This window comes from Schistocerca serialis, chromosome 1 (genome assembly GCF_023864345.2).
Source record: "Schistocerca serialis cubense isolate TAMUIC-IGC-003099 chromosome 1, iqSchSeri2.2, whole genome shotgun sequence".
Lineage (NCBI taxonomy): Eukaryota > Metazoa > Arthropoda > Insecta > Orthoptera > Acrididae > Schistocerca > Schistocerca serialis.
The window spans coordinates 38,476,561-38,503,040 of NC_064638.1; the positions used below are offsets into that span (position 1 = coordinate 38,476,561).

The 26,480-nt window shown below is 40.2% G+C and overlaps 1 protein-coding gene across 2 annotated transcripts in view; it reads right to left on the reverse strand.

Annotated features, from left to right (window-relative positions):
* The window catches only part of LOC126461372 (cystathionine beta-synthase), a 169,843-nt gene that overhangs the window by 56,392 nt on the left and 86,971 nt on the right, over positions 1–26,480 (reverse strand). For both annotated transcript variants that reach the window (XM_050095991.1, XM_050095992.1), the window contains exons 3-4: positions 16,461–16,567; positions 11,867–12,001 (exon numbers count right to left, since the gene is read on the reverse strand). In XM_050095991.1, coding sequence (XP_049951948.1) covers positions 11,867–12,001; positions 16,461–16,567 — 242 coding nt within the window. The remainder of the gene's footprint in view (positions 1–11,866; positions 12,002–16,460; positions 16,568–26,480) is intronic.

A 26,480-nucleotide genomic window follows, 5' to 3' on the forward strand; every position in this document is an offset into this window, starting at 1 on the left:
AGTTTAATAATGTGTAGATCACTTATGTACACATATCACAAGTATAACACAGTCTGCATTAAAATGGCCTAATTCTTCTCAAAATCTCACAGATATTCTGTAAACTGGTGTGGCTGGAAATTCCAGAAGCCTTTTTTAGTCGAAATACATTACAAGTATCCCAATCTGTGCATCTCAAAAAGTGGCTGCTTCCTATTTTTCAGTGCTGTATAGCTAAAACTAAATATGTCACAACATATAGGCATCAGTATGTCATATGACAGCTTTGATTCAGTATTTATATTCAGGTCTTGTTGGGTATCATCGCTTGAAACATCACTAACTGATCACCCCCAACCACCCGAGTCGACTATCACAGCTGTAACAGGTTCTTATTGCGCTGAATAATCCTGCACACAATAATCTCCTGAGCCAGTTCCCAAGCTGACAAAAAATTTCAACATTCAATTTTTGTGGTTTTCTTAATCACACTGTCACAGAAACAACTCATCAGACATTTTTAAATAAGAAGACTATTACCACTGGAGTATCTACACATCTTGTTGAACAACATGAATTAAATAAATCTGGTGCATAATGGAGACGACAGAGTATTAATTGTAAGTTACTGAGAAGTCTATCAATAAATGGTAATAATGACACCCCACTAGAAGAAAAGTAAATCACTTTTCAAACAGACCATATGCTAATCATATTTATACAATTGGGAAACTAATAAAATCTGCTATGTAAACACCTCTTAGCCATAGAAATCTTCCACTTCAAAAGTAAATTTTCATTAATAATACTACTTAAGTCTGAGAATGCAAATGTAATTTCTTGTGAAGAATATTCCATCATATCTCTGTTCTTTTTTGTTATATTCCACATCTGCATTTACATATCTACTCCGCAAGCCATGTTACAGTGTATAACAGTAAATGAATTAAAGTGCTGGAATGGTAATTCTGTATTGAGGCATTACTGCCTCTGAGGTGAAGTTTTCACTTCTCAAGGGGATTGTGGAACTAAATTGGGTGGTGGTGGTAGGAGGGCAGCGGAGGGTGGCATAGCAGTGAAAAGGGAGCTTTGGTATAGGCATTCTGTGTTTTCATTAGTCATGTTCATAGCTATTAACAGACAAAAATTAACATGAATTTAATTTCGTAGGTGTATGTACGGTAATGCAATACACCTGACACTAACACAAGGTGTACAGTGACAATGGTAAGTAGCGGTTGAAAGAAACAGATCGCAGATGTCAGGCAGTTAGCTTGGACAACGGTCAACATAAACTCACTCAGACATTAGTCAATTGGTGTCTGCATCATAAAGTTGTTCTTGATTGAAAATGTCAGTTTACGAGCCTAATTCTAGTCATTTGTGGGAGATGTTACTGTTTGGTTTCAATATGAAAAAAACAGCAGCTGAGTCTCATCGAATGCTCTCACGTATGTATGGTAAGGACGCTATTAGTGAAAGCACATATTGTGAGTGGTTTCAACATTTCAAGAACAGTGATTTTAATGTTGTAAACTGGCATAGTGGTGGAAGACAGAATGTTTTCGAAGACAGAGAAGCCGGCTGCTGTAGCTGAGCGGTTCTAGGAGCTTCAGTACGGAAACACACTGCTGCTGTGGTCACAGGTTCAAATCCTGCCTTGGGCATGGATGTGTGTGATGTCCTTAGCTTAGTTAGGTTTAAGTAGCTCTAAGTCTAGGGGACTGATGAAATTAGATGTTGTCCCATAGTGCTTAGAGCCATTTGAACAATTTTTTTGAAGATGCAGAGATGGAGACACTGCTGAGTGAAGACTCGGTCAAACTCAAGACGAATTGGCATGATTAGGGGGAGTGACACAGCAAGCCATTCCAAAATGTTTCAAGGCTATGGGCATGATTCAGAAAGAAGGAACTTGGGCCTTGTGTGAGTTGAAATCAAGAGACGTTGAATGGTGTCTGTGAACAGCTGCTTCAGAAGCAACAACGGAAGGGATTTCTGCATCGCATTGTGACTGGGGATGAAAAATGGGTTCATTATGATAACCCTAAATGCAAAAAATCATGGGGATATACCGGCAATGCTTCCACATCAATGGCCAAACCAAATATTCATGGCTCCAAGATCATGCTCTGCATTTGGTGGGACCACCTCGGCATCATGTACTATGAGGTGTTAAAACCTAGTGAAACACTCACAGGTGCTTGTTATCGAACACAATTAATGCGTCTGAGCAGAGCATTACAAGACAAACAGCCGCAGTACAGCGAGAGGCATGATAAAGTGATTTTGCAGCATGACAACGCTCAACCCCACGTTGCAACAAAGATCAAAACATACTTGGAAACTTTAAAATGGGAAGTCCTACCCCACACGCCATATTCTCCAGACATTTCACCCTCTGACTATCACCTGTTTATATCAATGGTGCATGGCCTGGCTGACCAACAGTTCCGATCTCATGAAGAAGTCACAAATTGGATCAATTTGTGGATCGCTTCAAAAGATTAACAATTTTTTCGACACAGGATTCGTACACTGCCTGAAAGATGGGAGAAAGTAGTGGCCAGTGATGGAAAATACTTTGAATGATACATGTGTAACCAATTTGTTTCATTAAAGCCTCAAATGTTGGGGAAAAAAGGTGGAGCCAAAGTTGTACACCTTGTAACATTGATTAAAGTGATATTTCTATTGCCAGCTGGTTTAAAAATGAGACCAATATAGCTTTTAAGATGTACAAGTACTAAATGCTTTTTATTTTTCTAACATTTATTTCATGTTGGTCAATAGCCAAGTGTCAGTCTTTCAATTGAATGCCACTTCGATGAGTTGCCCGTCCTTAATATACTCCAGTTGTTCAACCAGAAAAATGGAAGCTACAGTTTAGTATGGAATCTAAACCACGTATTATTACTGGCAACTCTTCACATGATTGAGAGTTGAAGGCCAATTTAAAGGTAGACTGAAAATTCCCATGATCTGGCCGGAATTGGATCCTGCAACCTCTCAGTTTGTAAGCATATACTTTACTGCTACACCAGCAGGCCCAATTTTCTAACAGTTAATACTTCATCTTCCACAAGCTGCTGTAACATCAGCAAGTGTTCTGTCTAGGATGTTGTATGAGTGCACAAAGTGGAGTAGCTGGGACTAAGACAAAGCTGTAACAAAGAAGTCATGAAAACCAATTTCACAGTGTCCATTTCTTTAGCAGCAGCAAATCCCCAGTACTTGCACTACTGAGGCAGCATGTGTATTGTGGTATGTTGGGCCCATATTTGGTGGAGTCCAGTGAAAATATTTGACATCCCATTAGTGGTATAAGGCCGGTTCCCACTAGAGCGCGGCAGCGCGTCGTGCGGCAACGGCAGCGGCAAGCGTTTTCTGCTTTGACGCGGCGGCTCGCGGAATTGGCGTTCCCACCTGGAAGCGGCAGACGCTAGCGGTAGCCAATGACGGACAGCCACTGAGGTACAGGGTGGGAACCACTGAAACGCCCGGTGCGTTTGATTAACTGTATCTTACACCTACATGAAGGAAAGATGAAGTTGGGTGAAGACATACCAATTTTTCATTTTCTGTACAATGTACTCTTTCACATATTTCATTATTCAAGTTTTCTCATTTCACCATAAACAGATTTCAGGACTACCGTTCATGATTGTTCACTATCTCCTAACACATTGAAACAATGTACGACAAAAGATAATTCAGATGGTTAAGTGAGACGAAAAATTAAAATGTGATATGGTAGCATGTACAGGAAAACAGTAAGAACACAAAGGCTTGGGGGAAGGGATGAAAGTGGAAGCCACCTGATAGAATTTCGCACAGAGCATAATGTAATCATCGCCAGCACCTTGCTTAAGAATCATGAAAGAATAATACATATTTGGAACAAAGTTTTCGAAACCAGATTTTAAATTATAAGACATTTCCCGGTGCAGACGCTAACCTACAATAATTTATTGGTTACGAGCTGCAGTTTACAACTAAAGAGACAGTAAACGGTAGCAAATTAAGGAAATGGAACTTGAATAAGTCAAGACCCACAGTTTTTCGATAATCTTAAAGTTACCGTAATGCAACGACTGACTGAAACAAAGGAAGGAATCCGCTAGAATACGAATGGATATCTTTGAGAGAAGAAGTGGTGAATGCAGCAGAGTATGTGAACGGGAAGAGGGTACAGTAGAAATCGTTAGATAAAACGTGATATATTAAATTTGACAAGAGGGAAAAATATAAAAATGCAGCAAATAAAGTAGGCCATGGGAAATAGAAATGTCTAAACATGACGTTGACAGAAAGTCCACAATCGCAACGCGATTTTGTACTTGGAAAACATAGGGCAATGAAAATGAGAGCAAAGAAAACTTTGCTCAAAGGACAAGCAACTGTCAAGAACTCATTTGGCAAGCCAGAACTAAGCAAATAAGAGAAGGCTAGAAAGTGGAAGGAATATATAGAGAGGAGAGGTGGAGGGGTTGTACAAACTAACGTAAGCACAATGTTAGATTCCTGTGATATGTCTGAACACGCAAGGCAATACTGGTCCTACCACTTACCTAAGTAGACAGACTGAAGAACTGCAAAACTGTGTTTACAGCATTTGCATGTTTAGAGAAAAGTTTTGACAACCTTAATTAAAACATTCTTTGAAGCTCTGGAGATGTCATCGATAAAACACAGGGCCACAAGATTATCTACAACTTGTACAGAAACCAAACTGCATTTCTAAGACTTCAATGACTTTGTTCACATCGAATATAAATTCTAATGATTGGGTACAATTTTACAAAGGTATTTGTGTGGAGTGCAGCCTTGTATGTAAGTGAAACGTGGGCTATGAACAGTTCTGTCAAGAAGACAATGGACACTTTCAAAACGTGGTGATCAATAAGAATGCTGAAGATTAGATATGAGGAGCGTGTAACTAAAGAAGAGGAACGGAATTAGAGCAAGAAGAGGAAGAGGAAATTACGGCACAACTTTGACTACAAGAGGGGTAAGTTGACAGGACATATTATGAGGCGTCAAAGATTGAGGACAAAGGGGTTGGGTGATAGTATTCTGATAATAATCATCTGTTGAAATGCTATTCTGCTATTTTATCGATTAATGTAAGCAGTGAATTTACTATTCCATGCACTTCTCCACGAAACATTTAAACCAGAACTGAAATCAGCTGAACACCAAATCTTTCAACCACTGTCTGACTACTACTGCATTCTCTTTCAACTTTCTATAACAATCACTGGCTAGCCATACACACATAAAGATATAAGGAGGACAGAAATAAACAAACATTAGTTTTCAGCATATAATTCTTTAGATTGGCAACATGCACATAAACAAACCAAACAAGAAGGGACATGAGGTGAACACACTGTAGTTATGACTTCAAATCAGTGTTTTCGGTAAAATGTCTACAGCTAGTGACAGAAGAAAAAAGAGCGAACATGAAAATGTGCTTATGTTCCATAATCTAAGTTTTAGTTCAACCTCCAGCATGTGACCAGGTGAGGGGAAACGCAGATGTCCGCCAAAAACTCGATTCACTGTAAGTAATCAGTTGTTGTTGTTGTGGTCTTCAGTCCTGAGACTGGTTTGATGCAGCTCTCCCTGCTACTCAATCCTGTGCAAGCTTCTTCATCTCCCAGTACCTACTGCAGCCTACATCCTTCTGAATCTGCTTAGTGTATTTACTCTTGGTCTCCCTCTACGAGTTTTACCCTCCATGCTGCCCTCCAATACTAAATTGGTGATCCCTCGATGTCTCAGAACATGTCCTACCAACCGATCCCTTCTTCTAGTCAAGTTGTCCCACAAACTTCTCTTCTCCCCAATTCTATTCAATATCTCCTCATTAGTTATGTGATCTACCCATCTAATCTTCAGCATTCTTCTGTAACACCACATTTCGAAAGCTTCTATTCTCTTCTTGTCTAAACTATTTATCGTCCACGTTTCACTTCCATACATGGCTACACTCCATACAAGTACTTTCAGAAACGACTTCCTGACATTTAAATCTATACTCGATGTTAACAAATTTTTCTTCTTCGGAAACGCTTTCCTTGCCATTGCCAGTCTACTTTTATATCCTCTCTACTTCGACCATCGTCAGTTATTTTGCTCCCCAAATAGCAAAACTCCTTTACTACCTTAAGTGTCTCATTTCCTAATCTAATTCCATCAGCATCACCTGATTTAATTCCACTACATTCCATTATCCTCGATTTGCTTTTGTTGATGTTCATCTTATATCCTCCTTTCAAGACACTGTCCATTCCGTTCAGAGTAATCAGTTATTCACGTAAAAAAAGATGTGAACTGTTTTATAATCAGCAAGTATCACATATCAAAACAAAACTGAATCATTCTAGATTCCACCAAAGATGCCTTAAAGTAAAAGGCGAAACGCGTCTTGAGCCAATAAAGTACACTGGATAAAGAAAAAAACGTTTGTTACTTCCAAAGGAAATAATCAATAGCTGTAGATAATTAGCAAATTATGTCTTATGACATACCAGCAAATTAGTCTCGGTTTAACTTCTCATTACACATGCTATTAAATGCTGTTTAAAAAAATTCATCTATCCCTTCCGAAAAAACTGTAGTTTCTTTCATATCTTGGTAGGTAAACAGATTTTGGATATTTATCATGCGACGAAATACATCAGTTTTTACAAGTTATCGTTTGCAAAAAAACACGTTTCGATTTCTTGAACCGTTTACGAAATTTGCAGTTGATACAACCACATGGTTTACGACGAGCAGGACGAAAGTATCGGTCGCGTCGCAAGCGACCCGCACGCGGTCACCGCACAGCCCGTCCGCCGACATATCATTCAATATCTCGAGAATGGTGATAGCTATCGTTCTGCTCTCAGCTTTAAAAACAATTTCGATATGTTGACTAAATTTCATACGCAATAATGTATTACCTAAAATGAACTGTACGCAAAGTCCACGCAATGCGTTTTTACCTCTGCACACTCATTCAAATTTCGTGTAAAGGTTTACGTAAATGCGATACAGCAAGTAACCACGACGAATAACGAAAAGAAATTCGGTCCTTATCGAGAGAAGATATCAGGCTGTAACATGCCCAAGAATCAAATTTTTCTACCGAATAGTTTCCTTGGATCGGATGATAAGTATTTCATAGCTGCCGCCGCGTCCGCGCCAGGGGTTCGGCGAAAGTTCGTGTGGCCCGGGAGTCCGTACCTGACGTCACGCTCAGCGCGTTCTGTGATTGGCGGCGCGCACCTGGAGCGCGGCATGCGGCAGCGGAAGCGGTTCGACATGGTCAAACCGCGACGCAGAGCCCGCCGCGCCTTGCCATTTCCATGGCAACCACGCCGCTGACGCGCCGTTTTGACGCGCGGCAGCCCTAGTGGGAACCGGCCTATAACCAACACACTTTGAAGCATATTTTCTCATAGTGGCTAAGAAATAAAAGTGTCATACATATTCAAACACTACTTAAAATATGGATTCAAATGGACAACTTCCTTTGTGTTCACTTGTGAAAAATCATTTTCAAATGAAGCTGCAGAACATTCTAGAGGAAGTGGTCACTGAGGAAAACTGCCGTCTAACAAAGTGAGTCAGTTTATTTCATTTTTCCATGCTTTAAAATCTAAGTTTGAAAAAGGCAAGATTGTAGCAAATTATGTGAATAATCTACTCTCAGCACTGACAAAGGCACCCTTACTTCCATGAAACTTCATTATTAATAGCGGAATGAAGCGATTCACTTACCAACACTTATATTACCCACAGTTAAAAGCATTGTCAATAATATGCTGGTGCCTGATGCATATCCCATAATTTATATCAATTTCTTTGAGTAATGAAACTGTTTTGAGAACAATGGCATTTGATTGGTAGTAAAGACTTTTTAAAAACAGAATTTGCAATAAAAATTTATGTATGAATAGCTACTGACACAAAGCATTGCTGTCAAGGAATTGTCAAGTAATGGTAACACTGTCATTTGTCAGAAATTTGACCACTAAGGTGAAAGAGATTTTCCTAAGGAAGAATATGGAAGTTTTTTTCAAAGGGAAAAGAAATATTCCATTACCAAACAAACTGCATGAACAACTGATGGAGCTGCATCCATGAGGGGTTGATAAATTGGATTTTTAGTCTGTTTAAAATCTGCTATACTTGAAATTATTATAACAATATCATAAAAAAGATAGTTCCTACTCACCATATAGCAGTCACAGATAGGCACAACAAGAAGACTGTAACAAAATAAGCTTTTGGCCAACAAGGCTTTTGCCAAAAATAGACGAACCACACACACACACACACACACACGCTTCGGCTACCACAGACTATGGTCACGTGCGTGCGTGTGTGTGTGTGTGTGTGTGTGTGTGTGTGTGTGTGTGTGTGTGTGTGCGTTCCATTTGCATGAGTGTGGGTGTGTGTCTGTCACCTATTTTTGACAAAGGCCTTGTTGGCCGAAAGCTTATTTTGTGACAGTCTTTTTGTTGTGTCTATCTGCGACTCAACATCTTCGCTATACGGTGAGTAGCAACTATCCTCTTCATAAATTGTTACATTCCATCCTGGATTTCCAATTGTATGATTGTGTCAAAGGGTAGATTGTTAAGATTGTTACGACCTAGCACATAGGAATTAGTATCTCAGAAATGTGGAGTTCAGAGGTTTGTCCCATCTTAAAGCAGAATAGACAAAGTTCTGTGACAGATCTGATGACAGGGTACAATGCTGGTATACACACAAGTGTTTCAGAGTACACCATGCAATACAAATTGTGGAATATGAGAATCCACAGCAGATGGGCCATGTGTGTTCTCCCACTGATCCAACAACATCATCAATTATGATTACAGTGAGTATGGGATCACTGAGATTGGGTCATCGATCAATGGAAAATCGTTTCCTGGTCGGAAGAATCCTGATCCTTGCTACCTGTATACACAGTCATCCAGTGAATAGCTGCTCAAAATAGGCACCATGCCAGGAACACATAATGACTGAGTTAAAAACATGAGTTTCAATCAGGAAAACGGTGGAACTGTGATCTCCCTCACTATTTTCTACACATATGTTGCCCATGTTACATTTCTGCCACTCCCTTCCTCCTACATCAATTCTCTCACTGCTCTTTCAGTTCAACTCCTTCTCACATACATATTCCAAGATATACTTCCACTAATGTTACATTAAGAGTCTCTTATGTGAGATTATCTGTTGCAGCCTCAGGTGTTGCAAATGACTGTGGACCTGAAAAATTCACATTTGTGGTAAACATGAATATAGATGTGATTCTTGAGTTTCTCCCGGCATATTTGATAATCAAAATAACCACAGGTGTACTGCCGGTCTACAGTGTCCAATGGGCACAATATTACGGCGATCATACATGTTGCTATCATCAGGTGAACTGACGGACTGAGCTCCTGCGAAAGTGCCGGCATGGAGATCCATACGCTATGGCTGCTCAGAGGGAACTGGGTTCGGTCGCAGCGGTGGCCGATTTAAATACCCTCCACCTGCGGCGCGCTCCCTCTGCTGTCCGCGCCCCGCGCCACGGTCACGCGGTGGAACAGATTGCGACGGCATCTGAGATGACGTCAGAGTGATGGCTCTGTCCACCATGGTCGTCACAACTATACGTTTGCTCGATTTACTCTTGATTAACCCAATTGCTGGTTCCCAAGCCTTTCTAAGATTATAGCCACAGTCACGGTTTGTGAGGTCGTCATTGGTGCAAATTTCTATGGTCTCTCTAACAACGCTGTCCCAGTATCTCGACGTCTGTACCAGAATCCTCGTGCGTTCATACTCCATAGTGTGATTCTCCGATAAACAATGTTCAGCGACTGCCGACTTGCTCGGATACATCAGTCGAGTGTGCCTCTGGTGTTCACGGCATCGATCCTCGACGGTATGCATTGTCTGACCAATATACGACTTGCCACATTGACACGGAATCTGGTACACGCCGGCCTTCCTCAAACTGAGGTCATCTTTGGCACTCCCCACCAGTGCACAAGTTTTATTCGGAGGACAAAACACAGTTCCGACCCAGTGTTTCTTCAAAATGCGGGTGATTTTCCCTGAGAATGCACCTGTATATGGAATAAACGCATTGCCTACCTCCTCCCTCGTGATTTCATCCATCTCCACAGGTTGTGCTGTAGTGGTTGGGCGGAGAGCATGTAGAATCTGCCACTCTGAGTACCCATTTTTTCGAAATACAGTTCTCAGATGTTCCAATTCCTGGGGTAGACTCTCTGCATCAGAAATAGTGCGCGCCCTATGTACTAGGGTTTTAAGTACCCCATTCCTCTGTGAAGGGTGGTGGCAGCTGTCTGCGTGCAAACACAGGTCAGTGTGCGTTGTCTTCCGATACACCCCATGACCTAGGGTGCCGTCAGCCCTTCTCTTGACCAAGACGTCAAGGAAAGGTAATTGACCCTCCGTTTCAGTCTCCATAGTGAATTTGATGTTGGGGTGTATGGAGTTTAGATGTGTAAGGACGTCAAGGAATTTATCCATACCATGTGGCCAGATGACGAACGTGTCGTCCACGTAACGGAAAAAGCAAGTAGGTTTCCATTCGGATGACGACAGGGCTTCCTCCTCGAAGTTATCCACGTACAAATTCACTGCCACCGGTGACAGTGGGCTACCCATGGCGACTCCCTCTGTTTGTTCGTAGTATTCTCCATTAAATGCCTTGATAGCTTCAGGTTGGATGACTCAGATATCATGGTGAGTTTTGACGTCGTTTCCTTGTTTACAAGGGTAACCCTGTGAGAGTCACTAGAATTGATTAGTCATAAGTTAGACGAGAAGACCACTGAACTTTTTAGGCATGTCTTGACTTCCACGTATTTTCTTTTTAATGGAGAAAAGTTCTTGTTTATTTATGTTCACGGTGACCAGCGATGTTACAATCTCCACACTACAATGACCATGTTGAGAGCCTGCCTGTAAATTTCAATTATTTTTTGATTCTACTACTCCTTTAGAGTACCTTGTCAGTTCTATCTGTAGTATTATCACGTATGTATTACACACACATGAGAGGGTTCTGCAATATACTAATCAGGGCTTACATGCTACAGATTTGAAATCAGTGTTCTGCAGATTTTGTAAGAAAAGAAAGATAATGTCGAGAAACACCTAAAATCAGAGGCATTCTGCTCACCAATGCTAAAATAATGTTACTTCTCAACAGAAACATTTACTGAAACACAACTGCAGAAAAAAAGCTTTTGAAGTTTCTGCAGAAGTAAATATTCTACTCAAAAAGCTCTAGTTATATAGAATAAATACTATACTATTTTATTATTATTTTATCTATGATTACTGCTTTTTCAATTTTTAGTTTTTTATTATTTTTCTTTCTTTGTAATCAATTTTGAGTTCATGAATATAGTGAGCGAAAGTTTTAAATTTGCACATCAAATTATTTACAAAAATAGATGCTTGTTTTGTCAAAAACAAATACTATTTTCACCATACATAGATGCTAATTTTGCTACAAACAGATGACACATTTTCAGGTTCCTACAAATGACATTCAAAATATGAAGCTATCCGTTAAGAAAGGAAGACTAAGGATTAATGTTGCACCAATAACAATGTCATTTATGACAGAACTCAAGTTCATGGTGGACAATGATTAGACAAGAAATTGGCCATGGGCTTTTGAAAACAAAAATATCCTGGCACTCACTTAAATTGACTCAGGGAAACCATGGAAAGTTTAAATCTGAATAGCTGGATGGGGTCTTGAATCCTGTTCCTGGAATGTTTACTACTCTTTCACTTCTCTAATTTTAAATAACAGAGATCATAATTACAAAGAAATAATAAAAATTACCAGTGTTTCCTGACGTTGGTTCAATAAGAACATCTCCTGGCTTGAGAATTCCCTTTTTTTCAGCATCTTCTATCATTCTGTAAGCTATTCTGTCCTTTACACTTCCTCCAGGGTTAAAAAATTCACATTTAACCACTGTAAAAAAAGAATATATATTGAAAGGCTCACACAAAAACTTTAATTTTTTTTAAAATCTAAGGCAAGTAATGTAGCTATCAAAAACACACAAATTTAGATAGTAAAAATAGTTATATATGACCTCCTTTAGTAAGAGAAGGTTAATCAATATTCCTGTAGTTTCCTCTAAAGCATAAAGTTATCTACTATTATATGTCATATTTTGTTTTCTTAAGCACTCTTACCTACACTAAAGCATCACAGAGTTCTTTACGCTATTTTTTAGTGTTATAAACTACAATCCAGCATGTTAACATCATGACAAATAACACTGGTTTTGATATCTTATTTCACCTAACAGTGCTTAAAGTTTCCATACCTCATGTTGTAGAGATCTCTTGTTCATCTCATTTTTACAGTTGGTTAAAACACTTATGATTTCTCTTAACAAATAGTCTTCAAAGGCAATATTTGTTTTTTTTCTTTGGTGTCTTTCAGCTGTTTTCTCTGAGTCTCACTTTGAGCCTGAACAGTCAGCCCTAACAAATTAATGTTTTTGATTGGATGTAAGGAACGTTTCCCTTTTGACACCTTACAAACAAACCTGGAGATTTATGAGCCATACTGCCCACAATTCCTCCCAATTTGAATAACAGTAGACAATTTGTCTCAGAGAAAAACAGATATTATCTCTTCAGAGAAAGTAGTATTGGTGCACCATAGGATTCTGTCCTCAGCATTTTTTTTTTCCATTATGGCGGTCAGTGATCTGTCCTGTTACATATCTGAGTCTGTCATCTATTATACTGATGATACAACCATGCTTACACTGATGATACAACATCTCGTAACATCTCTGGCCTTGAAGAAATAATAATCACTTGACTGCATTGGGTTGGTTTCCAGCCAATAAGTTGATTTGCAACACGAAAAAGTCAACTGTTTCTATTAGGTTTGACTGGATTTTAGAAATTCCTAAAGAATTAATTCTTAACTGAAAAGAACATACTATGCAGTCATGCAAAAAGATCTCAGAGATTGTTTATCACATGTGGAAAATTTGAGGTGTGGTTTGTAACAATTATCTCTCCAAAACATTTTTCAGACTCTTCCATTCACGTATTTCATGCGGTTTACTCATATGGGGACATTCTTCTTGCATCATCAGCATTATTATAATATAAAGAAAAGTGCTGTAAGTAGGGTGTCTAAGATTGGTTATATGGAACACAGCCCTTGTTCTGAGTATTAACAGTTTTCAACCGGTATATTTAATTTTGTTCTTAAACTAGAAATTCAGTCAAAGTGAATGCTCTCAGAATGTTTACTGCATCACCTCTCTTCTCTCCACTCAGTCAAGGCCATTGAAAACTTTTAAAATAAAATTATATAATTGGCTGTCAGCCAATTAATTTTTCAATTTAACTGAACTGAACGTGTAAAACTAGCTGTACTCTTTGCCTATGACAAAGCATGTTTGTGATCAGTGGCAAAAAAAGAACCTCGACTCTTAACCAGACTCTGCACTGGAGAAAGTGCATCATATCAGTATTTTTCACTCACATTTCTATTTCATTCTTGAACTGAGTATAGAAAATGGTTGTCTGCAAGTCAAAATCTCTATTCATATTTCTGTAACCCTTGTATGACCACTTCTGAGCATCTTCATAACACTTTTCATCTTTTCCAGATATAAGACTGAACAACTAATAAAATTAGTACACACAGACATGCACTAGCTTTACAGGTTGTGAAAGAATGAAGGGAAGGAAGGAAAAAATGTTGCTTGTGCAGAATCAAAAAATGAAATGAATGTGGAACAGGCAACTGACAGCAGATGGTTTAAATAATTATAATGTTCTCTGTTTGACAAAGCAATCAAATGCAATAAATGCCTCTGATGCATGACAATCACTACAAACAGTATAAAATATGCACTGAAGAAAATATGGACTCTTTACAATGGCAATGAAAGGGGCAGCAGAAGCAACCCCTCCTGCCTGCATTATTATTAAATAATTGCTCACAGTTATATACTATAGTGAAGGCAGCAGAGGATCAAGTAGGTAAAAAGACAAGGTATAGTAGAAATCCCTGGGTAACAGAAGAGATATTGAATTTAATTGATGAAAGGAGAAAATATAAAAATGCAGTAAATGAAGCAGGTGCACAGGAATACAAATGTCTCAAAAATAAGAGTGGCAGGAAGTGCAAAATGGCTAAACAGGGAATGCTAGAGGACAAATGTAAGGATGTGGAGGCATATATCACGAGGAGTGAGATAGATACAGCCTACAGGAAAATATAAGGAGAAAAGTGAACTACCTGTATGAATATCAAGGGCTCATGTGGAAAACCAGTTCTAAGCAAAGAAGGGAAAGCGGAAAGGTGGAAGGAGTATATAGACGGTCTATACAAGGGTGATGTATTTGAGGGTAATATAATGAAATGGAAGAGGATGTAGATGAAGATGAAATGGGAGATATGATACTGCGTGAAGAATTTGACAGAACACTGAAAGATCTAAGTCGAAACAAGGCCCTGGCCGTAGACAACATTCCATTAGAACTACTGATAGCCTTGGGAGAGCCAACCATGACAAAACTCTACCATCTGGTGAGCAAGATGTATGAGACAGGCGAAGTACTCTCAAACTTCAAGGAGAATATAATAATTCCAATCCCAAAGAAAGCAAGTGTTGACAGGTGTGAAAATTACCAAACTATCAGTTTAATAAGTCATGGCTGCAAAATACTGACACGAATTCTATACAGATGAATGGAAAAATTGGCAGAAGCCGACCTCGGGGAAGATCAGTTTGGATTCAGTCGGAATGTTGAAACACGTGATGCAATACTGACCCTACCACTTATCTTAGAAGATAGATTAAGGAAAGGCAAACCTACATTTCTAGCATTTGTAGACATAGAGAAAGCATTTGATAATCTTGGCTGGAGCAGCCTCTTTCAGATTCTGAAGGTGGCAGGGGTAAAACACAGGGAGCGAAAGGCTATTTACAATTTGTACAGAAACCAGATGGCAGTTATAAGAGTTGAGGGACACGAAATGGAAGCAGTGGTTGGGAAGGGAGTGAGACAGGGTTGTAGCCTCTCCCCAATGTTATTCAATTTGTATATTGAGCAAGCAGTACAGGAAACAAAAGAAAAATTCAGAGTAGGAATTAAAATCCACGGAGAAGAAATAAAAACTTTGAGGTTTTCCGATGACATTGTAATTCTGTCAGAGACAGCAAAATATCTGGAAGAGCAGCTGAACAGAATGGACAGTGTCTTGAAAGAAAGATATAAGGTGAACATCAACAAAAACAAAACAAGGATAGTGGAATATAGTCGCATTAAATCAGTTGATGGTGAGGGAATTAGATTAGGAAATGAGACACTTAAAGCAGTAGATGAGTTTTGCTATTTGGGGAGCAAAATAACTGATTACTGTCAAAGTAGGAGAGGATATAAAATGTAGACTGGCACTGGCAAGGAAAGCTTTATTCAAGAAGAGAAATTTGTCAACATCGAGTATAGATTTAAGTTGGGTTGGGTTGTTTGGGCAAGGAGACCAGACAGCGAGGTCATCGGTCTCATCGAATTGGGGAAGGACGGGGAAGGAAGTCGGCTGTGCCCTTTGAAAGGAACCATCCCAGCATTTGCCTGGAGCTATTTAGGGAAATCACGGAAAACCTAAATCAGGATGGCCGGACGCGGGATTGAACCGTCGTCCTCCCGAATGCGAGTCCAGTGTCTTACCAATGCGCCACCTCGCTCGGTCTATAGATTTAAGTGTCAGGAAATCCTTTCTGAGAGTATTTGTATGGAGTGTAGCCATGTGTGGAAGTGAAACATGGACGATAAATACAAGAAGACAATAGATGGTTTCGAAATGTGGTGCTACAGAAGAATGCTGAAGATTAGATGGGTGGATCATGTAACTAATGAGAAGGTACTGAATAGAATTGAGGAGAAGAGTAATTTGGCGCACAACTTGACTAGAAGAAGGCATCAAAGGATCACCAATTTACTATTGGAAGGAAGCGTGGAGGGTAAAAATCGCAAAGGGAGACCAAGGGATGAATACACTAAGCAGATTCAGAAGGATGTAGGTTGCAGTAGTTACTCAGAGATGAAGACCCTTGCACAGGATAGAGTAGCAAGGAGGGCTGCATCAAACCAGTCTCTGGACTGAAGACCACAACAACAACAACAACAACAACAACAACAACAACATATACTTCTCCTTCCCTGTTTTCCTTTTACTCATTCACTTCATTGTCCCAGTTTCATTTTTTGTACTTAATATATACATAACACACTATATAGCAGAAGACGAATGTTTTGTACCACTCTCATTATTAACAATTAAAATTCAATCTGGAATGATTATTAATCTAAAAATTTATGATTCTGTCTACTATTTTACTTATAAAAGAAAACTTAATCTCTACTTCTCTTCAAGTCAGACTTACACATTTCACATTTGATGCCACGAGACTTTGGAATGTTATTCAGACGGATCATTGGTGTGTTTCCAATTACATGGAGAACATTTGGCATAATCTTCTTTGGAGGTGTTCTAGATAAACAAATACACACACCAGTTTTATAGGCATAAAGAAGATAAATAAATGCAGTAGATAGGATCATGTAGTCCTAAAATTAAAATGTAGGTTTTAACTAAAAGTAATATCTTGAAACATAGTAAGCTACTATTGATGTAAGCATATATGCCACAAAATGTACAAAATGGAAAACAGCAAACACACATTTCTAGTCAAGAAATTCCAGTTTATCATCTACAAGGAAGTGTTGCCATATGACACAGAAAACTATTTAATAAATGATAGTATTACATTGTAGAGGGGGGGGGGAGGGGGGGGGGGGAATGAAAGCCACTCAGGGGAAATAAATTTAGCAGCTTGAACATTATTACATCTTGGGGAGGAAATACTCCTCTTTGAGTAATATGTGCTCTGTTCACCAACTGTAACAATTTAAAATGTATGCTGGACAATGACGCATCATGGCATGCCTAGCAGGCAGAATCAGAACTTTTCTGGCTGTTCTTCAGGCCCTCTCTAATGAGCTCATCATCTTCCTCTGCTTCTTCCTTCTTCTCCAGATGCTGGTCCATCATGCTGCAGAAATTGCACCTCATGGTGGAAGTTACAGCTATGAATCCATGGTTAAATGAGTCTTCTCACAGTAGTACAGTAAAAGGAGCTAGACTGGTGCCCTTGTAAGTGAGACAATTTACATTGTTGCACTATCACTATTAGCTTCACTGACCACAGCTTCTTGTCCCTCAATGTCAGCCACAGTTTCTTCCTTTGGTGCATGGTCTAGTTAAGCAGTGAGATAGCAGCCCATAGAAGAGTGGCACATTCTTCAATCCTAAGGCCTCCTAGACTTCAGTATCAGCTTCCTCATTTTCCTTTACTCAGATGTGTTCTGATTTGCTGAGTGCAAAATTTACACTGCACGGGAAGTCGCAATGTGTCACTGGTGCAGTCAGGTTGGAGCTGTGAGGTCTGCGTCGACATGGCTCGCCGACCATTGCCGGCACGCATCACTTGAGTCGGGCCACAGTCTTGGTGGATCGTCAGTCGTTCGTCCTACTGGACAACGCGTTTTGGCTCACCGATCGTTCATGAGTTAGCTGTGTGTGTGTGCGCATCGACTCCCGACTTGTCTTCGTGTGTGCTTAGTTACTGTTGGGTATCGTTCAGGTCTTGGTGCAAGAGTTTGTCAGGTTGTGTGTGTAGTTACTGTTGTTTCCACTAACAATGATTTTAGATGTTGTCGGCATTCTGCGGGAGTCGGTCGGTTGCTGCAGACCAGGGAAGTTATCCCTGCGCGGTGCAGTCAGCTGGGTCCTCTGGTAGTCCCTGCACAGTGTGGAGCATGTGTGGAGCTGTCCGATTGCTACGAGCTTCATGGTTCACCAACCCAGGATGTGAAGGTTGAGTGGTTTTGAGCATTACGTTGTTTGTACCAGTGTTGCTGTTGTGGAGGTTTTCCTGTGAGCAACAAGGAGTGAAGCGTTCGAGATAGCCGCCGTCAGGTGGAATTGATCAAATTAATTTTCCATAGTGAAGTACACCGCAGGATTTTCTGCCTTGTGGCCGTTAGTATTCTGGTTACCTGCCCTGGCCGCTAACGTAGTTTTTAGGCAGTCTTTTCCTCACCTGTTGTTGTTGCCCAACATGGTGTGTAGTTTTGGTAGCTCAGTTCACATACGCATTTGTTTGGGGATAGTGATACTTGTAACTTTTTTTGGGGTGCCTTTAATTCTCATGTACTTCATCGTGGCAAGCAAGCAGTTGGTCGGTCGGTCCATGACTGTCCCTTGGTTGGGTTCGCGCGAATTAAGTGTAGTTGGACTCACCACCTGTCTTGCCTAAGTGAATGAGTGCCATTCTCTTAATTATCCTTTTGGCAGTGTTAATGTTGTTTTAATTTAACTGTATTTTATATTTTTAATTTGGCAAGGTTAGTTGTGGGCCTTCAGCCCTGGAAACATGTTCTCAGAGTTTCCTTCAAGTTCCAACATTATCGCCTTCTGCTCTTGGAAGGTTATTGTAATTTTCTCTGAAAGATTTATAAGTTGTTGTGGACCTTCCGCCGTTGGTGTTGCAAAAAGGAAATTTTTAAACAATGTATTGTTTTACCGATTGTTGCAATATATATTTCCTTAATTTGCAGATTTGAACTTTGCAGCCTTCAGCCATCTTATTGCATTTGTTTATCTTTTTCTGTGCAACTTGTGGGCTATAAGCCCTGTTAGCATCTTAAAACACTGTGGCCTTCTACCTTCAGTAATCATCATAGCATATTTGGACTTTTGAAGATTTAATCCAGCGGCCTTCAGACACCCTCCATGCTGATCTCACATATGTATAAGATTTATCTAATTCATAAATTTAACTGTGTGTCATGTATTTTCAAAATTGAACTTATTCTAAAGCATCTGTTTGGAGGCCTTCACCTGCAGAGAAAATTTAATTCTTTCAAAAGTGTATTTGTGAACTAAATGATAATAAATTACAATTGTGAAATGAATACAATTGCAACTCCCTTGGCCCTTTCCACAATCCTAATTACCTGTTAGCCCTGCGTGATTTAGTGGGCGTTTCAGAGTAGTCACTATTTTAAAAACAAAAAGCAACGGCTATGTAACTACAGCCAGAGTAATAAAAAACTTCACATACAAAATTTAGCATATCTGTGCATACTGTTGTCGTATTTTAATAGTATTAATAAAACAGTAGGTGGCAATCACATGGTTGGATGATTACAGAATTAATAGGATGAGTCATCCAACCAAAACACATTAAACTGGGCAGTAGCTCAGACTGTCATGTTATGCATATTTAGACAAGCTAATCAGCCACCCATAATTGCTATGAGGTAAGGTGTATTTGACGTACAGCTGAATGCTAACAGGCCTGGAGCTCAGAGCAGGCCACAGCCCAGGGTCAAGACCAGATGTGGGTAAATCCCAATATAGTGGAGATGGACAATGGTCACTCACTTAGCAGAATGCAGAATGACCAGCACTGGTGGACTTTAAGAGAAGCTGAAGATTGTATCTTACAGCTCTTTGATGGTCTATAACAACTTACAATCAAATATTAATGCAAAGCTGAATACACATCTGCGATCTCACACCCAGTGACACAACAGTATTTCAGTATCTTCAAAGCTACACAAGTTAATAAAGGGTGTACATAAAGTCTGGGAACATTTTCAATTATTTATTTCACAAGAACTAAACATTGTACAGATATCATACATATTGCATTTTAAAGAGAAACTCTGAAAGTATTTTTTTTTTACAAACATTTGATGTGTGAACCATGAGTGACCTGCCACCAATTTCTTTGGACTCCTTATGATATGTCTTTTGTACATGCTCCAAATTCACTTCACTCACACTGGGACGTCCACTTCTCTTTGACAGGCACAAGCAACCCGTCTTAACAAATTTGTTGTGCCAGTGGTAAATGACCTTCCTTGTTGGTGGCTTCTTATCGTACTTGGTTCTAAACATTCGTTGAATAGCTGTAGCACACTTGTTTTGGCAAATTACCAAACTACGCTGTGGCAGTATACATGAAAAAAAACTTTCATGGTTTCTCTTCAAAATGACATATGTATGATATCTGTACAATGTTTGGTTCTTGTGCAATAAATAATTGAAAGTGTTCCTCAACTTTATGTATGCCCTTTATTTCACAGCGAATAAATATTTTCACAATGAATCTCTCAATTAATAACTTTTAAACACTTCATGTGATTTCAGTATATAATATCTCAGATGATATCATTGCACTATAGCTATCATCTCTGAAAACTACATATCAGTATCTGTTTTATTTATTGATTTATTATGTCTTTTATATATATATATTTTTTTTATTACATGAATGTTTGTCAGAAGTTTGTATTCTCCATATTTATACAGTGAATGAAAACATCATCAGTATTTCGTATTTTGTCATACTTATGTTTTTATTTAATAAACAGTTTACTGTTACTATATTTAAACATTGGCTGCAAATGCTACTAAAAGAACTGTGCTAATTTGAAAGTGGTCAGTCAAATGTGTTAGCGGACATCACAATTGAAAAGAGAACCAAAAGACACTTCTGTCAAGAAACCATAAATAATTGTTTAAAAAATATTTAACAACAATCTGTTGTAATTTATCATGAGTACACTTGCACCAAACATGCTGGGTTATTTATTTACGAACTAATTATTACTTACATGTACGGTACATGATCTTAGTCCAAATGAGTGTTTATAACATTTCATTTATTTAAATATTGTTGTAATATATTAGTTTAGTGTAGGAAAGTGGTCATGTTTGTGGCATGTAAGAACAATGATTTATGGTGGGGATGGCCTTCAGTCTATGGAAAAGCAGATAAAAGTGGAACACTACAGGAGTCAAGCGGAGACTGGGACTTTTTCAGTGAAGAGTTCAAGGGAACCATTATGGATGCTTTATGTTGAGTTCTTGAAGAACACAGACCTGCCTGCGGTAACGTGCATCGTTTGATTGTGGGGGTGTTTGATTCTGGGTGGTGAACGGCCACTGCCATACTTCTGAAGGGATTTTATAATTCCGAATGTGCTCCAGGTCTCTTAACTATTTCTGCTTGAATTACAGAACTGAGAATAGACAGAGTATGAGTTGCCATTCTTTGTATAGCGTGTGTTAATTTGTTAATCATCATGTTGGATTCTAAACTGTTTTGAGCTGGTGTACGTTTCATGTATTGTGAGTGTGAAATGGACGTAGTTTTTGCATAGATTTGATAGCTATTTAGTTTGGGGATTTTGCTACTAGTCTCATAATGCTCTCAGTGTAACTTTAGCATTTGATAAGGGTATTTTTGTCTGTATTTTAAATGAAATCATAGGACCACTTCCCATTTATTTGAGATGTCCTTTCTCAAATAACCATTATTCAACATAATTATCTGTGAATTACATCAATTACAGACTTTAGAATAGAGCCCTTGTTACTAAATTTAAATTATTCATTTAACTTTTATTTTGTATTTCTGTGTATTTTATTAACTCGCAATTCTAGCCAATGCACAGGCTATCTGAATGCAGGATCACAGCTACTGATTATTATTTGCAACAAATTAGCTGTTGGGCATGACAGCAGATGTGTGTGGCTCGACCCTATGACTGCATTGAGCTATTCTTTTGAAACAGAGCCGGGTATAACCCAAGTACCCAAACTATGAGTAACCACAGGTTACAGCTGGTTTGCTTGTTGGGACTGTTTGCAATTTTGCTGCAGTTACTGCAAGGTACCATCACAGGACGCCACATAAAATGTCAACAATTTTCTTGGTATTGTTTCATCATCACCTTAACTGAGGGCTAGTCCCTCAGTAGACCAAAGGCTTCCCTCCTTGCAGCATACAAAACACACAACATTAAAACATTGTGCACCATGAGTAGAATGTTGGAAACATTGTATTCCAGTGGATCTTTATGCCGCAAGAGATAAGTGCGCATCATTAGACAGCGTCCAATAAGAAGACTAATGAGTACCAATGTGCTCCTTGTCCTAGTTCAGAAGGAGGTCCCACATTTCCAACATTACATTTCTATCACTGGCAATGAAGTTCCTTGTCCGCAGTGTACATTTCCATTATTGGCAAAGCCATTTCCATGCTGCATGGTGACATTTTCATCATTGATAGTAATGTTTCAGATTTGCCGTGTTACATTCTCTGTCATTAATGTCGAAGTTTTCAGACAATTTGGACAGCTCCCTGAGTAGACAGTGCATTTTTTTTTCAGTGCTCTTTCTACATCCACATCCATGTTTGTGAAACATGCCAATGGGGCTCTCCTCATTTTGGTTTCCTTGCAATACCTGCAGAAGGTATGGCTAACCTAGCAGTGGATTGTTTTTGTAACAAACCATGTGTGCCTCAACCTAGTCGTCTCTCTGGGATTCCTGAAGCTTCAACAACTGCCATCACAGCACCGGAGGTGTCCAACCCCATTCCTGGAGTGTGTCCAGCATCCACCATCTCCAGATGACACTGCTGCAACTCTCCATTTCTGGAATGGCACTAGGTTTGGACTCCTCTCTGGGCCCTGCTCGTCTCCTTTGCTCCCTACAGAAGCCTTCAGTCCTTAGCCCCTATCCAAGGACCACTTCTCTTTGTGATCCTATGCACAGTCTGGTGGCTTTGTGCACAACAGACTCTTCCTCCTGTTCCTCCACATCGGCTGCTCCAGTAACACATAACAGACTCCTCTGGTGTTCTGCACTCTTTCTCTCATCCTCCTCCACATCGGATCCTCCAGATGCTATGCACATTCCTCCGGTGCTATGCTCTTGTCCCTCTGTGCTCCTTCCTTGCAGCTCCACTCTCACCTTCCATGGCTCTATGTCACTGGTCTTGCTGCAGTGAGATTTGCTACACCTGTTTTGTCTTTTCGGTTAAGCTCCCCGCACTCCACTGCTCACAACTGTGCCTCAGCCATCTACGCGCTCATCAGACACTGCCTCTCAACCATAAGCTGCCATGAGACCCCCACATCATCCCCTACCTAAGTCCAGGGGAGGCACCTCTCCCATGTGGACTCCCATTGGCACTGCGTTTTCCAGCATTGGGTTAGCACTGCTGTCTCTCCCCGTGGGGGGAGAGAGAAAATGGTTCTGCAACCAGCACCATGACATGCCAGTGGCACAATGAGCCTGCCATATTTCCCCCTAGGGGAAAGGGGAGGAATATCTTCAGCTATTATCGAAATGGCTCCGCCATCTTATCTTTATGGGGGAAGAGACAGCTGTTTGGTGACTATTTCTGCAACCAAACATAAACCCAAGTCCAGTGGGTTGTCGGGCTCCAATCATCCACCAAAACCAGCCTAATGTCCACCACTTGCTCCACAAGTACACAAACTTTGCAGAGAATGACCAAAACAAGGTGGTTTCTCGTCCTTGGTATCTCCCGCAGCCACCAAATGAGGTGGCAGTCTTGCCGCCTGCCGAGTGCACCACATACGACTGTGGTGCTGCAATCACATCACTTGCTCTGAATGGAAATTCTCCCGCCTACATGAGATGCCATTCAATAACTAGTAGGCAACATCTGCTTATGCTATGAATTTGCAGAGCCCATTCCTGGCAGCCCAGCATTCAGAGAATAACCACTGACCCAGTATCTGTTGCAGGCTCTACGGTGGCTGCGCCCAGAGGCTCACCAGCTGGAACACATGCTCACCATTCAGCATTAGCACAGCATATTCTCAGCTATATGTTGGCCACATCCAGGGGCCCAATGAACAGAGCACACACTGAGTTTATGGTAGCCATTCCACAACAACCCAGACACCAGTTCAGACTTGTGGGCTAACAGACAATTACCAGCCAAGTGTTAGCTCCTCCTGACATCACAAAAGAAAACAGCAAAGTACAAGTAGTTGCTGGCCAGTGTCAACTGTTGACTGCATCATTAAAAATAAACCTTGTTCTTTGTCTACTTGGAAGCCAATATTTTCTTTGTGCACCGCATTCTGCTCACTACTAGAGTGAATACAGCATTACTAGCCCTGTGAAGTCTACTACTATGAACCACACAGAGCCCAGAAAGGGGCTCCACGTGAATGTTGTCCCAGAGGTGACAGGGAATAGGGTGGTGCCATGGGGGGGGGGGGGGGGGGGGGGGGGGGAGTTATAGTTGGGGGGGAGCAAGGGGGGGGTGGCAAAGGTTGTGGTGGACCAGCCTGGTGTCGGGCACAAGTGGAATAGTAGCTCATCATGGCTTCCATGTCTTTCTTCAGCCTCGACCAGTAGGCATCTCGCCACGCGAAGGATTTCAGCCTGTGGATGATGGAGGTGTTATAAAACTGGAAGCCACAGAGCATTTGGGATGATGACAAAGTGAGTGCCTGTCTCATTGTGAAGTAGGAGATCACTGGTTACAACTGAAACATGGTGGGAGACATGAGCCCAGTCCCAGAGCTCCAGACAGGCATTTTAAAAAAGTGTGTAGTCCACCCAAGGAGCATGTGGCACATGATACACCATAAGAAAGGGTTGTGGTGCATGTCTGCAGTGATTCAAGCAGCCATAATGGAAAACCTTGTCCAAGGAGTGTTTACACAAAAGATTCCCTGCTGGTCAAAGGCCAGGCCTGGTCCCAAGGGTAGGCATGGTAAAGTGTCTGCATTTGCATTTTGTACTGCGAGCAGTATTTAATCTATACCATTATATACAGACAGGCATCTTGAAAAGTTCTTGACCAATTTACTTCAAATTTTTAATTGATACTCTGATAAACATTCAGACCAACAAAGTTTTTAAAAATATAAGTGGTATATAAATATATACAAACTGTATAAAGTGGAACTGTTGGCAAAAATCTCAAAAAGTTTTTACCAATTTACTTCAAACTGTTACATGACACTATAGACATTCTGACAGACATGGGCTATAAATTTTCTTAAGCAGTAATGTACAGGTTTTCTGCTAAAACCGACTGTGAGAAAGAAAATGGTGTGCTACGAAAATGTTCAGTTTTGTTTCCTCTCTCAGTCAGTTGGTAACATGATAATGGGGCATATAAAACATTAGACAAATTGTTTCTTCCACACATGTTGTTTTTTCTTATATATACTTCCAAACAAAAATTGTGTACATGACAATGTGTTGGATCCCCCTCCCCCTCCCCCCTTCCTTGGAGTCAGTTTTAACAGAAAACAGGGAAGTTGTATTTATGGCTTATCAGCTTATCAGGAAATGAGACACTTAAAGTAGTAAAGGAGTTTTGCTATTTGGGGAGCAAAATAACTGATAATGGTCGAAGTAGAGAGGATATAAAATGTAGACTGGCAATGGGAAGGAAAGCATTTCTGAAGACGAGAAATTTGTTAACATCGAGTATAGATTTAAGTGTCAGGAAGTCGCTTCTGAAAGTACTTGTATGGAGTGTAGCCATGTATGGAAGTGAAACATGGACGATAAATAGTTTAGACAAGAAGAGAATAGAAGCTTTCGAAATGTGCTGCTACAGAAGAATGCTGAAGATTGGATGGGTAGATCACATAATTAATGAGGAGGTATTGAATAGAATAGGGGAGAAGAGGAGTTTGTGGCACAACTTGACCAGAAGAAGGGATCGGTTGGTAGGACATGTTCTGAGGCATCAAGGTATCACCAATTTAGTATTGGAGGGCAGCGTGGAGGGTAAAAATCGTAGAGGGAGACCAAGAGATGAATACACCAAGCAGATTCAGAAGGATGTAGGTTGCAGTAGGTACTGGGAGATGAAGAAGCTTGTACAGGATAGAGTAGCATGGAGAGTTGCATCAAACCAGTCTCAGGACTGAGGACCACAACAACAACAACAACAGCTTATGTTTAGAATACTATTACACAATCTCAATTGTCTGGAACTTTGTAATGATTCATGTTTGCAGATTTAAAAAACATGTGAAATACTGTGACAGACCCAACAAAAAGGTCAGGTCTCTCTTGCCCCATATAACAATGAACCCAACAGATTTATCAATTAATTTTAAGCAACTTCAGTTGCCAATCAAGTTTTCATTGGCAATAACAGTAAACAAGGCTCAAGTTCAAAAGGGGTGAGAGGGGAGGGGGAAGAGGAGATGGATAAAGAGGGTGTGGGGTGTGAGCAGGAAATGGATGTAGAGAGGGGGAAGGAGGAAGTGAAGAGAGATAGGGGGATGAGAAGATGGACACAGAAAGGTGGAAGGAGGATCTTAACAGAAAGCTGGGGAGTAGGAGGAGATGGGCAAAGAAAAGGGGAGGAGAATATGGACAAGAGAGAGAGAGAGAGAGAGAGAGAGAGAGAGAGAGAGAGGAAGATTAGGACATATAGACAATTCCCATATGTATTTAGTTATTGTGAAGCATCGCTGGCCAGGGTGGCCGAGCGGTTCTCAGCGCTACAGTCTGGAACCATGCGACCGCTAAG